Below are 16,330 nucleotides of genomic sequence, written 5' to 3'. Positions count from 1 at the left end.
GTACACTCCTGCCATCTAACATCTTGAACTTGCAACCGTAATTGCAAGTGTCATACCTACAAATGAAACTCAGAAATATGATAATAGAATGAGTACAATACTTATAAATACTTTTTGGGGCGCAACAAAAAACAAAACAACACACCATACACTACTGCCATCTAATGTCTTTGACTTGCAACTGTAATTGCAAGTGTCATACCGACAAATAAGACTCAGAAATGTGATAATAAAACAAGATATATAAATATAGAAATGTGAAAAAATTGTTTTATTATCATCATCAATAAATATTTATTAACACACACAAAAGCACTAAAACTTGGTACTGTCGAGTACTGGTATCGATTCCCGGGTACCGGTACCGTATCGGTTCAAATGGGAACGGTACCCATCCTTAAATATATAATATAACGAGGCCTCAGGTTACTGTGTGAGTGACAAGAAGAAAAGCATTAATATGCCACCTGCTGGTTTTGCTATATACATATATAAAATCTCTGGACCCCAAATACAACACAACCCCTCCTTTTTAAGACGTTTATCTCACAAAGTAATACCGTTTCATATTCAAAAATATTTTTGTTATTTAACAAAGGAATTAAGAAAAGGGTTAAATTGATAACTAAAAGATACCAAAATAAGGTAATTGGGATTTTGTATCATCGTCTAATCCAGTGTTTTTCAACCTTTTCTGAGCCGAGGCACTTTTTTTTCCATTGAAAAAATTCTGAGGCACACCCACCAGCAGAAAACATTAAAAAAATGAAACTCAGCAGCCGATATTGACAATAAAAAGTCGTTCTCGCAATTGTTGGATATGAAAGCAAACTATAACGAAGCATGCATCAATATAGCTCTTGTCTCAAAGTAGGTGTACTGTCACCACCTGTCACATCACGCCCTGACTTATTTGGAGTTTTTTGGTGTTTTCCTGTGTGTAGTGTTTTAGGTCTTGTCTTGCGCTCCTATTTTGTTGTTGATTGTCATGTCATTTACGGCTGTACTTTGTGGACGCCGTCTGCTCCACACGCCGTAAGTCTTAGCTGTCATCCAGCATTCTGTTTTTGTTTACTTTGCAGCCAGTTCAGTTTTAGTTTTGCATAGCTATCTCTAAGCTTCAATGCCTTTTTTTAGTGGCATTCGCCTTTTGTTTATTTTTAGTTTAAGCATTCGACACGTTTTTACCTGCAAACCCTTGTCGTCGTTCCCGACATCTCCAAAGCAATTAGCTACCTGCTGCCACCCACTGATATGGAAGGGTTTTACACGGTCACTCTGCCGAGCTCTAGACAGCACAGACACTCAACAACGGCACATTTGGGGATTATATTCACTGGTTTGCAAGAAATATATTCATAACCCAATTAGGTGAAATGACATAATCTCCCACGGCACACCAAACAATATCTCACGGTACACTTGTGTGCCGCGGCACAGTGGTTGAAGAACACTGGTCTAATCTAATTATGGAGGGATCAATCTGCTCTGACGGTGATGTTAAGAATATTTTGTTCTTTTTTTGAGCAGCTTGTCGCTCTAATCAGTTTGTTGGAGTGTGTGTCATCACTGTGTTACATTCCCGCCCATCTGTGTGCCCTTTAAATCTACAGATGGGCTTCAATTTGGACTTGGAAGCCAAATCTTTTTAAAGTGCACTTCTTTTAATGTGAAAACCCGGAGCGGGGAGTTTCATGGCTGTAACGTAATATTGGAGAAGCTGTTTTTTAAAGACCGTATGTGAAGCATTGCGGATGATAGGGAGAAAAATGTGAACAAATGCTTTTGTTGTATTTTAATAAGAACACCAGCAAATAAATCTACAAAGACGGAAATGAAAGGTAATGATACAATTACGTGATTCAGATGGACTGGAAATATCAGTTTCCATGATCATGTGGATGGACAGTTGCTGTACGAAAGTCCAGAGTGGCCCAGGTGAGTTTTGGGGTTATTGGATAGACCGATTCGGTTTTTTTGGAGGGGGAGGGGGCATTAGCTCCGTATCGGCGTCCTTTTGGTGTTTGCGGGTCTGGGTCGAGGGTGCTGGAGAACAACGGTCCACAAACTCCAACAGGATGTCCTTGGTGACCGGTTCCTGGATGCTTTTACATACAGCTGAGATGAGAGGAGGAAGGAACGGAGAACAAAAGTTAAGATGCATTCACACAGGAAGATGACAAAGGGGGTAAAAAGGGAGTTGCCAACTTCGAGAGGCGATGACCAAGGGAAGCAGAGCAATTGATTGAAAGATAGATGAGCATTTGTCTCTCTGCTATCAGTCTTCTGCAGGGTATGATCCACCGATGTTGTGGCAACAGAAATGTTTGTTTTGTAAAGACTTCTGGGGATATGATCAAGGATCCAGGAGTATAAGAATAACGCTACTTCAGCATGCATTCACTTATGCTTCATTTGGAGAAGCTGCTGTTGAAAGTGTCCTTTCAGACTTGGAATTACAGTGTAGGAACACAATAGGTTACAGCAAGCACGCTAAATTGTAAAGGATATACAAAAAGCTTTATGCAGATGTAGGCCATGGAATGTCCTTCTAATAATCCCTTTTTAGCCCTTAAGAAGTCCTTTAAATGGGTCAAATTAGGATTTGTTTTTACATTTGAAACACTTCCTTGTGGTCTACATAACATGTAATGGTGGTTCTTTGGTCAAAATATTGCATAGATTATGTTTTACAGATCATCTTCAAGCTGCTTTCTGACCATCTCGTCGGAATGCATTATTTTGTGGGCCGTCTTATGAACGTAGCTCCACTTCAACTGCCCTTCAGCCATGTAAATTTATAGAGAACATATTTATAGAGACATGTTTACATGTATGTTCTGATTGTTTAAATTGTATGTATCATATTGCTGTTAGAATACATTTAGCAAAAAAAGCTTTGATTGGTCAGCATGTTACGGCATAATTTCCAGGGTTCACCTTCGTGAACGTCTTTTCCTACAGGTTTCGAAAGCAATATGTACTTTAAAAATTACTGTTGTTTCAAAATGATTACTTACAGCACCAACATTAAAGTGAGTGTCGCTACCATTACTACACACAGGAAATTGCAAGTAGGTCCCGCATGCAAGGGGCTCACTTTGTTCATGTAATTCTACAGTCAAATAAACATGCTCAGGTGCTGAGACACGTAGCAATTTATCGATGGCGGTAAAGTTATTGAATTCATTTTTTACTATCAGCCCGGGCATACAATTGCAAAACATTTTTTATGCCTGTGGACATCGAATGCAATACTTTATTAATGCCATTTAAGGCCTTACTTTGTGCAAAATCTATTTATTGACTGCTTTTTAATGACCTGCGGAAATCCTGAACAATGGCGAATTTGCGCAAAGCTCTTGGGGTAAATCTCTCTCTGACATCACAACAGGGAAAAACGTCAAAAAATTGGAAAATTCCAAACGGTTCGTTTGGAGGAAGTATGAAGGATGGCAATTTTTTTTCCATAAGTATCCACGCCATATCGCCATAGTTTGAGTTAACATTTTCAGAAATTATGCAGATCCCAAATACAAAAAAAAAAAACAACAGGTAAGAAAAGCTGTTTTTTGCATAAAAGGTACCATTTGAAGTCCAGTATGTTTAGGTAAGGAAAAAAACAAACACTAACTAAAATAATAATTACATTATTTTTTAAAGCGTATTGGCTTATTATCATTATGATTAGGCCTTAAAATGGGTCAATGATTGATGAGGAACATTGCATTCCATGTGTTATTAAAATTCAGTATTTTTGCATAACTCGTCATAAAATGTTTACCCAATAAAAAAAACAAAACCTCAAAACAAGTTAGTTGTTTTTTTTACATATACACCATTATCCCCCTTCAATGACACTTTTCCAGCAGCAAATCAAACACATTTTGCTGCATGCTTTAAATGGGGAAAAAAGTGTGATCTGTTAAAAAAAATAGCATTTTTGGTGAGAGCATAGCATTAAAACAAGTGAGAGCGAGTGTGGAGTTTGAGTAGAAAACGGCGTATTGTTCTGTTCCAGTCGTTCAAATAGAGAGATAGAAAATAGCATTCAAACAGTCCCGAAAGAAGTGGCTCATAAAGGTAATAAAGTCAGGAAAAAACAAAAGTGCGTCGAAGGCAATGGCTTTTAAAAATATCACTTTCATCATCTTGTGGAATACAATCAGACTGCTTGTGTCTGCAGCGATCACTTTGTATAATATTTGTTATAACATTTGATTTGTTTGAGAAATTTTCTGTGATGCAATCAAGTTACCGTATTTTTCGGACTATAAGTCGCAGTTTTTTCCATAGTTTGCGACTTATACTCAGGAGCGACTTATGTGTGAAATTATCAACACATTACCGTAAAATATCAAATAATATTATTTAGTTCATTCACGTAAGAGACTAGACGTATAAGATTTCATGGGATTTAGCGATTAGGAGTGACAGATTGTTTGGTAAACGTATAGCATGTTCTATATGTTATACTGGTAGTTATTTGAATGACTCTTACAATAATATGTTACGTTAACATACCAGGCAAGTTCTCAGTTGGTTATTTATGCGTCATATAACGTACACTTATTCAGCCTGTTGTTCACTATTCTTTATTTATTTTAAATTGCCTTTCAAATGTCTATTCTTGGTGTTGGGTTTTATCAAATAAATTTCCCCCAAAAATGCGACTTATACTCGAGTGCGACTTATGTATGTTTTTTCCTTCTTTATTGTGCATTTTCGGCCGGTGCGACTTATACTCCGGAGCGACTTATACTCCGAAAAATGCGGTATATTAGTAGTGTTTGAGAGCAGAACTAAACATAAAGAATTGACAATAGATCGTATTTGTTTTTTGTTCTTTTGTGGTTACTATGCCTAAATATAACTACGAAGACCTGGTTGTGCAAATAAACTAACCTCGTAATAATATTGTGTTTGTTGGTCCAACCCACCGTATTTTTGTTGTCGATTTTCTAATCAGAAACTAAATGCCGAGTTGTTGTTGATTTAGTGATTTACTCGACACAGATGACCACATTATAGCATCTTTGGTGATATTTGTTAGCATCAAGAAAATATCCCTAATAGTATTAAAAAATCAGATGTATACATTTTTGGTAGGCTCAACAGCATATACTGAATCTTGATATCGCTAGCAAACATTGCTGAACATGAAGGACATCTATAGCTAAATAATGAGACAAAATATGAACGTCACACCATAAAAACAACTGCAGACATAAATTGCAGATGAGACTAATATGTGTAGCAGGAAATCAACTGCAAACAAACGTATCCTTTTTGTCATTAGCGTCACGATCACAGCAGCACGGCACTCGTTATGTCAATCAACTACGTTGCTTAGCGATGCACGAATAAATCCAACTTTGTCTTTCACGGATTAATGCTTAATTTGTGGACCCTTCAGATGTAAAGATATGATGTGCCTCCAATTTTTTCTTCTCTAAGTACCGTAAGTGTCAAATGAAGTGAGGTAGCAGTAACCTCTTGGTAATGATAAATGGTTTAAATCTTACGAGTGTAAAAAATCTACTCCTTCCCATGATCGCTTTTATATTTGCCTCTAAACCTTTCAAAATAAGCCTATATCTGCACAGATTCAGGTTAATAAACAGTAGCCTAATAGGGCTTAGACCAGGGGTGTCAAGCTAATTTTAGATGGGGGGCCACATGGAGAAAAATCTACTCCCAAGTGGGCCGGACTGGTAAAATCACGGCACGATAACTTAAAAATAAAGACAACTTCAGATTATTTTCTTTGTTTAAAAATAGAACAAGCACATTCTGAAATTGTACAAATCCTAATTTTTTTACACTTAAATGTCGCGGTTAATAGTATTCTATCTTTATTTGTCGTTATTTGTATTTTCTGAATAAATTGTGTGATAATGTTCGTCAGTCAACTCATTGGTGTTAATTTTCAATCTATCAAGATAAAACAACTACATCAAAATCACATTACAGTATGTTATTTATGTAGTTTGATCATTTTCCTCGACTGTTGACTAACATCATGTGGTTTATTTTGTACATATGTAGCGTCATCTACAAAGATACAAATAATTGCTATTGCGACATCCAGTGGACACATTTAGGACAGCTGTTTCTTTCATTCAAAAATTTCAAGTTAAATTTTATACTTAGCAAACTCATCCCGCGGGCCGGATAAAACCTGTTCGTGGGCCTGATCTGGCCCTCGGGCCGTACGTTTGACACCCCTGGTTTAGAGCATCGCCTGAAACCCAGAAGTGCCCGGATGTACCTCGAGGTCACGTGATTGCAACCCACTTATAGGAGCTAATGTGGAATATCTGTGTAGCTTGTCATTTGATATCTAGTTTAAAGAACATTTGAATTGCTTTTTTATTTCAGAATCAGAATCAGAATCAGAATAGTTTTATTGCCATTGTTTGAGAACGGGTTCACAAACTAGGAATTTTTCTTGGTGCAATCGTGCAACATAAAACACATATAACACATATTTGGTAATAAAAAGAGCTGTAACTGAGCTATCAGATAGACTTAGAAGGAATTCAAGGAATTCAAGGAGCTACTGTTAGGAGTTATTGTTCATTTGCCTGATGGCCGAGGGGAAAAAACTGTTCAGGTGGCGGGAGGTATATAATATTTATATATTGCTTTTGTCATTTTCGACAAAACAGTCAAAATTGCTTGAAAATAAAAAAAACTAAATTACACAAACTGAGTTTGAGTTACCCTCAGTAACGATATACTATAAAATTCCCCCTTAAGCCAAACGCATCCAACCAAAAACAAAACAAAAAAACAAACCCTTCTTTCACGTCTGATTCCTTCTGCTAATCAACCATTTTGCCATCCAAGATGGCCTTACAATGGTGTAAAATTACTTCTATTGACTGTTTCCTCAAAATAGTTGCAGCAATAATGTCTCTAATGGTGTAGGGATAATGACACACGGTCTTCTACACAGAGGTGAAGCAATGAATGACAGGGCAATTATCTTTGTGAAAATCACTTGACATGAGGGAAGGCTGATTTAGTGCATTGTGAAGATAATAATACATATCCCAGCTGCCATTTTAGATTTGTTTAGTTGTAATGGAAGGCAATTAGCCTTAGATGTTCTGCTCACATGTTGTTGTAGTGGAAGTTATACTTCAAACCTGCATAACGTGCCATAAAATTATACTCACATGTATTTCAATGAGCTACATTACATTCCAAAACGGGAAGGAAGCAAATAGGTTATAAGGTGCCAGATGTTATGGTGCATTCTGGGATTTGTAGCCTGTTCGTCTTTTCAGATTAAGATCTTGGTATAAAAATGCATGAAAACTGAGATTATCCTTCACTAAAAGATTCTGACAAAGGTAGAAAAAGTAGGAGGAGCTAAATCTCAATAGGCGTGGTCGTGATAACGTGACGTGGGGAAAATATGGGTGCTATCAGTCGAGGCTTGAGATAAAAGCTCTTTTTGCCTGCAGGGCCTCAAAAGTCTGCACACCAAACAGCCCTGAGGACGTAAAGTTAAATAAATCCGGCTTTCTTATCATCGCTTTCAATCAGCTCATTCTTGAAATGTATTTTCTCCTGCTTGCTTGTATTGCGTCAGTGTGCACTTTAATGTGGTGCTACGAGTGTTAAAGGGAAAGTCAGCAGTTAGATAAGCCAACAAGAACATATTATTTTGTAAGTACACTGCAGTATTTTGCTGTCTTAATACATTTAATGCTCATAAACATGCCAAAAATATTTCTATCACATTCCAACAAAAATATTTTGGGCCTGATCTACGAAGATCCCAAAAAATGTTAAACAGCGTGTGCTAACTAAAAAAAAAAACTATTACGGGGAGTTTACAATTGATAACCGCAAAAGTGGTTCAGACCACCTTATTTAAATGAGGTTTTTGCGTGTACTACGCAGCCTTCACCATGGAGACACTCATTTACTGCACATTCATGTGATTAGGCGCCTACCAGGCGTTTTGTTATATTTTGAAACATGCAAACTAATATACTATGTATCACTTTTTTCTGGGAATTTTAGAGGCAGTCTACAATGGAACTCACTTTTTAAGCGTGCTGAATGTGCACACTGCGAGTGTGCCAAGAAAAGGCAAGATAATGCATACTGCAAGAAGTTTTTTCAAATGTAAGAAACATGTAAACATTAAAAAAAAAAGCCAGCAGCAGACACCAAAACATACCATTTGTTATATATAATCAGCCCCTTAAGTCATAGATTGATATTGCTGACTACCGGTACCAAAATGATTTCGATACTTTTCGGTACTTTTCTAAATAAAGGGGACCACAAAAAATTGCATTATTGGCTTTATTTTAACAAAAAATCTTACGGTACATTAAACATATGTTTTTTATTGCAAGTTTGTCCTTAAATAAAATAGTGAACATACTAGACAATTTGTCTTTTATTAGTAAGTAAACAAACAAAGGTGCTGAGGTGGCGACATGTCCAGGGTGTACCCCGCCTACCGCCCGAATGCAGCTGAGATAGGCTCCAGCACCCCCCGTGACCCCGAAAGGGACAAGCGGTAGAAAATGGATGGATGGATATGCAGTAACATATTGTGTCATTTTCTATTCTATTATTTTGTCAAAATGATTAAGGACAAGTGATAGAAAATGAATTATAAATCTACTTGTTCATTTACTGTTACCGGGCGGCGGACCGGTACTTTTCAGAGGCGGTAGAGTACCGAATAAGATGCATTAGTATCGCGGTATTATACTAATACCGGTATACCGTACAACCCTATTGCTGAATATACAATATGTCTAGTATTTTTACTTTTGACAGTCCACATATGTTGACAAGCATAAGTAAGACAGAGCTGCAGTGCCTCTTTTCTCATAGCCATTTGTGCGCAACTGCTAGTTTGCACACCCATTTCAGACGTGCTAAATAAAGATGTAAAACAGCTTCTGCAGATGAGTTTGAGTCTTGATAAATCACACTGCATGAGGTAAATATCTATATTTGCATTTTATCCTCCAAGTATTATGTGTGTTCTGATGATCAGCATATATTCTGCATATTCATGAAGACAAACACGCTAAATGAATTGCGCTCTTTATTTTGCTCACGTAAGATACGCAATCCTCTGCACACCAGCCAACTAGATCAGCTTTGTGTGTACCATTATGTTTTAATACACGCCAACCTTTAGTAGATCAGGCCCTTAAGAGTATTCAGCAGTAGAATAAAATACTATATATTGTAGCTTTCCAATAAAAAGCAGGTATCTCCAAATGTTTGGTATTATTAGAGAAACAAATAAGAATACATACTATACAATAATATTTATATATATATATATATATATATATATATATATATATATATATATATATATATATATATATATATATATATATATATATATATATATATATATATATGGCCCCTACCACTCATGGGAGGTCGGGTGCATTGTGAGCTGGGCGGCAGCCGAAGGCAGGGCACTTGGCGGTCTGATCCTCGGCTACATAAGCTAGCTCTCGGGACGTGGAACGTCACCTCGCTGGGGTGCAAGGAGCCTGAGCTAGTGCACGAGGTAGAGAAGTTCCGGCTGGATATAGTCGGACTCACCTCGACGCACAGCAGGGGCTCTGGAACCAGTTCTCTCGAGAGGGGCTGGACTATCTTCCACACTGGCGTTGCACGCAGTGAGAGGCGACGAGCTGGGGTAGCAATTCTTGTTGCCCCCCAGCTCAAAGCCTACACGTTGGAGTTCAACCCGGTGGACAAGAGGGTAGCCTCCCTCCACCTTCGAGTGGGGGGACGGGTCCTGACTGTTGTTTGTGCTTATGCACCAAACAGCAGTTAAGAGTACCCACCCTTTCTGGATACACTCGAGGGAGTACTGGAAAGTGCTCCCCCAGGTGATTCCCTTGTCCTACTGGGGGACTTCAACGCTCATGTTGGCAACGACAGTGAAACCTGGAGAGGCGTGATTGGGAAGAATGGCCGCCCGGATCTGAACCCGAGTGGTGTTTTGTTACAGGACCTTTGTGCTCGTCACAGATTGTCCATAACGAACACCATGCTCAAACATAAGGGTGTCCATATGTGCACTTGGCACCAGGACACCCTAGGCCGCAGTTCCATGATTGACTTTGTAGTTGAGTCATCGGATTTGCGGCCTCATGTTTTGGACACTCGGGTGAAGAGAGGGGCGGAGCTTTCTACCGATCACCACCTGGTGGTGAGTTGGCTGCGATGGTGGGGGAGGATGCCGGACAGACCTGGCAGGCCCAAACGCATTGTGAGGGTTTGCTGGGAACGTCTGGCAGAGTCTCCTGTCAGAGAGAGTTTCAATTCCCACCTCCGGAAGAACTTTGAACATGTCACGAGGGAGGTGCGGGACATTGAGTCCGAGTGGACCATGTTCCGCACCTCTATTGTCGAGGCGGCTGATTGGAGCTGTGGCCGCAAGGTAGTTGATGCCTGTCGTGGCGGTAATCCCAGAACCCTTTGGTGGACACCGGCGGTGAGGGATGCCGTCAAGCTGAAGAAGGAGTCCTATCGGGTTCTTTTGGCTCATAGGACTCCGGAGGCAGCGGACAGGTACCGACAGGCCAAGCGGTGTGCGGCTTCAGCGGTCGCAGAGGCAAAAACTCGGACATGGGAGGAGTTCGGGGAAGCCATGGAAAACGACTTCCGGACAGCTTCAAAGCGATTCTGGACCACCATCCGCCGCCTCAGGAAGGTGAAGCAGTGCACTGTCAACACCGTGTATGGTGCGGATGGTGTTCTGCTGACCTCGACTGCGGATGTTGTGGATCGGTGGAGGGAATACTTCGAAGACCTCCTCAATCCCACCAACACATCTTCCTATGAGGAAGCAGTGCCTGGGGAATCTGTGGTGGGCTCTCCCATTTCTGGGGCTGAGGTTGCTGAGGTAGTTAAAAAGCTCCTCGGTGGCAAGGCCCCGGGGGTGGATGAGAACCGCCCGGAGTTCCTTAAGGCTCTGGATGCTGTGGGGCTGTCTTGGTTGACAAGACTCTGCAGCATTGCGTGGACATCGGGGGCGGTACCTCTGGATTGGCAGACCGGGGTGGTGGTTCCTTTCTTTAAGAAGGGGAACCGGAGGGTGTGTTCCAATTATCGTGGGATCACACTTCTCAGCCTTCCCGGTAAGGTATATTCAGGTGTACTGGAGAGGAGGCTACGCCGGATAGTCGAACCTCGGATTCAGGAGGAACAGTGTGGTTTTCGTCCTGGTCGTGGAACTGTGGACCAGCTCTATACTTTTGGCAGGTTCCTTGAGTGTGCATGGGAGTTTGCCCAACCAGTCTACATGTGCTTTGTGGACTTGGAAAAGGCAAACGGCCGTGTCCCTTGGGAAGTCCTGTGGGGAGTGCTCAGAGAGTATGGGGTATCGGACTGTCTGGTTGTAGCGGTCCGCTCCCTATACGATCAGTGTCAGAGCTTCGTCCGCATTGAGTCGGACACGTTTCCAGTGAGGGTTGGACTCCGCCAAGGCTGCCCTTTGTCACCGATTCTGTTCATAACTTTTATGGACAGAATTTCTAGGCGCAGTCAAGGCGTTAAGGGGATCCGGTTTGGTGGCTGCAGGATTAAGTCTCTGCTTTTTGCAGATGATGTGGTCCTGATGGCTTCATCTGGCCAGGATCTTCAGCTCTCACTGGATCGGTTCGCAGCCGAGTGTGAAGCGACTGGGATGAGAATCAGCACCTCCAAGTCCGAGTCCATGAGTTTCCTCCGCCGGGTTGCGGGGCTCTCCCTTAGAGATAGGGTGAGAAGCTCTACCATACGGGGGGAGCTCAAAGTAAAGCCTCTGCTCCTTCACATAGAGAGGAGCCAGATGAGGTGGTTCGGGCATTTTCTCAGGATGCCACCCGAACGCCTCCCTAGGGAGGTGTTTAGGGCACGTCCAACCTGTAGGAGGCCACGGGGAAGACCCAGGACAGGATGGGAAGACTATGTCTCCCGGCTGGCCTGGGAACGCCTCGGGATCCCCCGAGAGGAGCTGGACGAAGTGGCTGGGGAGAGGAAAGTCTGGGCTTCCCTGCTTAGGCTGCTGCCCCCGCGACCCGACCTCGGATAAGCGGAAGAAGATAGATGGATGGATACAGTATATATATATATATATATATATATATATATATATATAGTATATATATATATATATATATACATATAAATAAATATATATATACATATAAATAAATATATATATATATATATATATATATATATATATATATATATATATATATATATATATATATATATATATATATATATATATGTATATATTTATATATACATACATACATACATACACACATATATATATATATATATATGTACGCTCTATAGTCCGGAAAATACTGGAATCCCATATAAAGAGATTAATCACGCAATTTACTTTTCTCCGTTACCTTCTATCATGTCTAACAATAACATTGCATTTGTCAGTATGGTATTGGGGTCTTTTTTTATTTATTTAATTTTTTTTAAGTTACATTTGGGAAAGTATTCATATGTACCCACATTTTAACCATGATCACGATTTTGGCAGCTACAATTAAATGAGGGTGATTGTCCGCAACATTAACATTTAAAAAACAGGCTGAGCTAGATTTCAAACCAAGCACGTTCACAACCAACAATCAGCCAACCAAAAGAGGGCAACCGATACACAGTGGAATCATGTGAGAGCGAGTAAGAATGAGCGACAAGATAGATCTGCCAGTAGCTCCCGAAAATATTAGGAAAAATGAATGCATTATTACATCGGTGCCCTCCACTCCTGCAGAGTTACCCACTGGCACGCATTTTAACCCTGGAACACGACTACATACCTTGCCATTCTCTTGGCACTTCTGCTCGTTTTCCCAAACCCGAAAATGCTAGAAATGATGAACCAACAACAAGCGCCACGACGAGTTGCACTGCAAAGCTGCGGCGGTGTGCAAATCCAGACAAATGATCGAGTTGCGGAGACACGTTAAGCATTAACAACACTTCTCAACCGCCATCGTTCGCCCGCGCAGTAAACTGGTTACTACCGTATTTTTCGGATTATAAATCGCAGTTTTTTTCATAGTTTGTGATTTATACTCTGGAGCGACTTATGTGTGAAATTATTAACACCATTACCGTAAAATATTAAATAATATTATTTATCTCATTCAAGTAAGAGACTAGGCGTATATCAGCAATCGTCACACACACACGTCAACCAATAAAAATTTGGCGGGGGCGGGTCATGGCAGAAGTGCATTGTGAAAAAAAAGATGCTACCTGCTACTACTTCCGTACCTATAAAAATTGATCATTTCAACATTGGCGGTACCTTATAAAAACTGAGAAGGGCTGAACAAAAATTATTTGTATAGTTTCATTTTGAAATGAAAGCCAAGTTTACATACTGTTTGTTTTAAATAGAAAGGGCAATAAAGTATGTTTTTATTCAGATTCAATAATCAAGATTAATAACCGAGAATTTAATATTGATGAAAATAATCGTGATTATGATTTTGGCCATTATCGAGCAGCCCTACAATTAATTCATTTAATTTTAACGATCCGCCAAGAGCCAATAAAAACAAACTTGGCCCCCCGGCCGCACTTTGGACACCAGTGATATATATTTTACAAACCTTGTGTGAGAAAAATAAATTGGCACTAGTGCAATTAAAATAAAATTCAACAGCAGATTTGACTAATGAACTATTTTTACTAAGGTATTCAATTAACAACACTGTATGCTATTATTGTAAACAGCAGTTATTTTCCAACAGATCGTAGATAGGATCTTGTTCCATAGTGGACTTTTTTGACATTAGCTTTTGATAATCCTCATAAAGAAATTGTTTGGATGACCAAGTTGTGAAGGGTAAACAAAGAAGACTCACCCATGGCTGTGTCGTAAGAGTTGGGGAAGCTCTTGTCAATCCTCTGCCTCATGAACACCCAGGTGTTGTTGGCGAAGTTGCACTCGATGATCTTGTTGTCGAACACTTTGAGCTCTTTAGTGGCCTGCAAGGAAGACAAAGGCGATTTGTGACTTCGCTGGTCAGGACATACGACATCAGAATAGCGTTGTCATCATTGCCCATTACACTTATTAGCCCTCCATTGCGTTCTGCAAGAGTGAGACCCATCTGGCTTCGGGCGCAAGGGAGAGCAACATCTAAATGTAACGAATGTAATTTGCTGACTGCAATGACCATGGTGTTAAAAACACATTAAAAATGCATTAACTTTAAAGATTATATTGGCACAGGCAGCAGCTACTCAGTTTTGTGAAACACAGTGAAGAGGGCTCGTGGTTGAAGCTAACTAAAGACACTAATGTAAAGACACTCTTTAAAATCCCCCAAAATATTATTATTTAAAAAAATATTTTAGTTCAGTAGCTTTTTAAACAGAATAATTGTCATATTTATAAAAACAATAGTATGCAAATGTAAATAAAAAACAGATAAAAGAACACAGTAACAAATTAGAAAAAAAAAAAGAAAAAAAAATACAATATATATATATATATATATATATATATATATATATATATATATATATATATATATATATATATATATATATATATATATATATATATGATTACAAATTCTATATGAATATAATGTGAAACAAAATAACAATTTAAATAAAAATTACATAGTATACAAATTAGGGCTGTCATGGTTAATGCAGGAACTCATGCGATTAATCACAAAAAATATCGCATTAATCATGTACATATGCAAATTAATCACAGTTATTGAGCGCACATGCTTCTTTACCTGTACCACAAAGGGTTACTTAAAATATGTGTTGTTTTAGGGTCGGTCATCAGATCAATGTATACCTCAAAATAAATGCAGATGGGACTTGCGATCATATTGGTAGCAAGTTTTGAGCAAAAAAATTAATAATGATTAATTCCAATTCAAAACTGTGATTAATCCAATAAAAAAAATAAAAAAGTTTAACAGCACGTATAAAAAATACATTAAAAACAACAAAATGAAAATGTAACTAAAAATATATATAAACAACTCAAAATAAATAATTTGGGTGTGGTATTTGTGAATTATAATTCAATTTCCTGGCATGAAACAGCACTGTGTGTGTGTGTGTATAATAGAGTGTCTCTGACATAATTTAGATTAAATACTATCAGTGCCAAATAGATGATATTGCATGCATTAATCCAATTTTTTTTGTTTTAATCGTTGAACAGCACTAGTATGAAAAAATACATAAAAAATAAAACGAAAATGTAACTAAAAAAAATATACAAAACAACTCAAAATTAAATATTTGTGTGTGATATTTGTGAATTATAATTCAATTTCCTGGCATGAAACAGCACTGTGTGTGTGTGTGTGTGTGTGTGTGTGTGTGTGTGTGTGTGTGTGTGTGTGTGTGTATGTATAATAGAGTGCCTTGATATCATTTAGATTAAATACTATCAGTGCCAAAGAGATGATATTGTATGCATTAATCCAATTTAAAAAAAAAAATCGTTTAACAGCACTAGTATAAAAAATACATAAAAAATAACAAAAAGAAAATGTAACTAAAAAATATACAAACAACTCAAAATGTAATATTTGTGTGTGATGTTTGTGAATTATAATTCAATTTCCTGGCATGAAACAGCACTGTGTGTGTGTGTGTGTGTAATAGAGTGCCTTTGATATCATTTAGATTAAATACTATCAGTGCCAAAGAGATGATATTGCATGCATTAATCCAATTTAAAAGAAAAAAAATCGTTTAACAGCACTAGTTTAAAAAAATACATACAAAAAAACAAAACCAAAATGTAAAAAAAAATATATATAAACAACTCAAAATTTAATATATGTGAATTATAATTACATTTCCTGGCATGAAACAGCACTGTGTGTATAAAAGAGTGCCTCTTATCATTTAGATTAAATACTATCAGTGCCAAAGAGATGATATTGTAAGCATTAATCCAATTTTAAAAAATTATCGTTTAACAGCACTAGTATAAATAAATACATAAAAAATAACAAAACGAAAATGTAACTAAAAAAAATATACAAAACAACTCAAAATTAGACATTTGTGTGTGATTTTTGTGAATTATAATTAAATATCCTGGCATGAAACAGCACTGTGTAGCGTAGAGTGCCTCTGATATCATTTATATTAAATACTATCAGTGCCAAAGAGATGATATTGTATGCAGGAACGGTTACTGTTAGCTATCGATCATCCTTTAGAAGCCGCATCAGGAAAGGAAGCTTCGTAAGACAGATCGTCAGATTCTCAATATGACAACATAGTTGGACACCTCTTTGAA

General features: G+C 38.4%; 1 protein-coding gene across 1 annotated transcript in view; it reads right to left on the bottom strand.

Moving 5' to 3' along the window:
• Nucleotides 1-1,788: 1,788 nt before the first annotated feature.
• Nucleotides 1,789-16,330, bottom strand: part of rngtt (RNA guanylyltransferase and 5'-phosphatase) — a 266,774-nt gene continuing 252,232 nt past the window's right edge. The window contains exons 15-16 of the mRNA XM_062034453.1: nucleotides 13,905-14,028; nucleotides 1,789-2,118 (exon numbers count right to left, since the gene is read on the bottom strand). Of these exons, the coding sequence (XP_061890437.1) occupies nucleotides 1,952-2,118; nucleotides 13,905-14,028 (291 nt within the window). The 3' untranslated portion in view covers nucleotides 1,789-1,951. The remainder of the gene's footprint in view (nucleotides 2,119-13,904; nucleotides 14,029-16,330) is intronic.

Source organism: Entelurus aequoreus, linkage group LG23 (assembly GCF_033978785.1).
Source record: "Entelurus aequoreus isolate RoL-2023_Sb linkage group LG23, RoL_Eaeq_v1.1, whole genome shotgun sequence".
NCBI classification, from domain to species: domain Eukaryota; kingdom Metazoa; phylum Chordata; class Actinopteri; order Syngnathiformes; family Syngnathidae; genus Entelurus; species Entelurus aequoreus.
The sequence above is the reverse complement of the archived record's forward strand: the minus strand, read 5'-3'. Positions and strand labels throughout refer to the sequence as shown.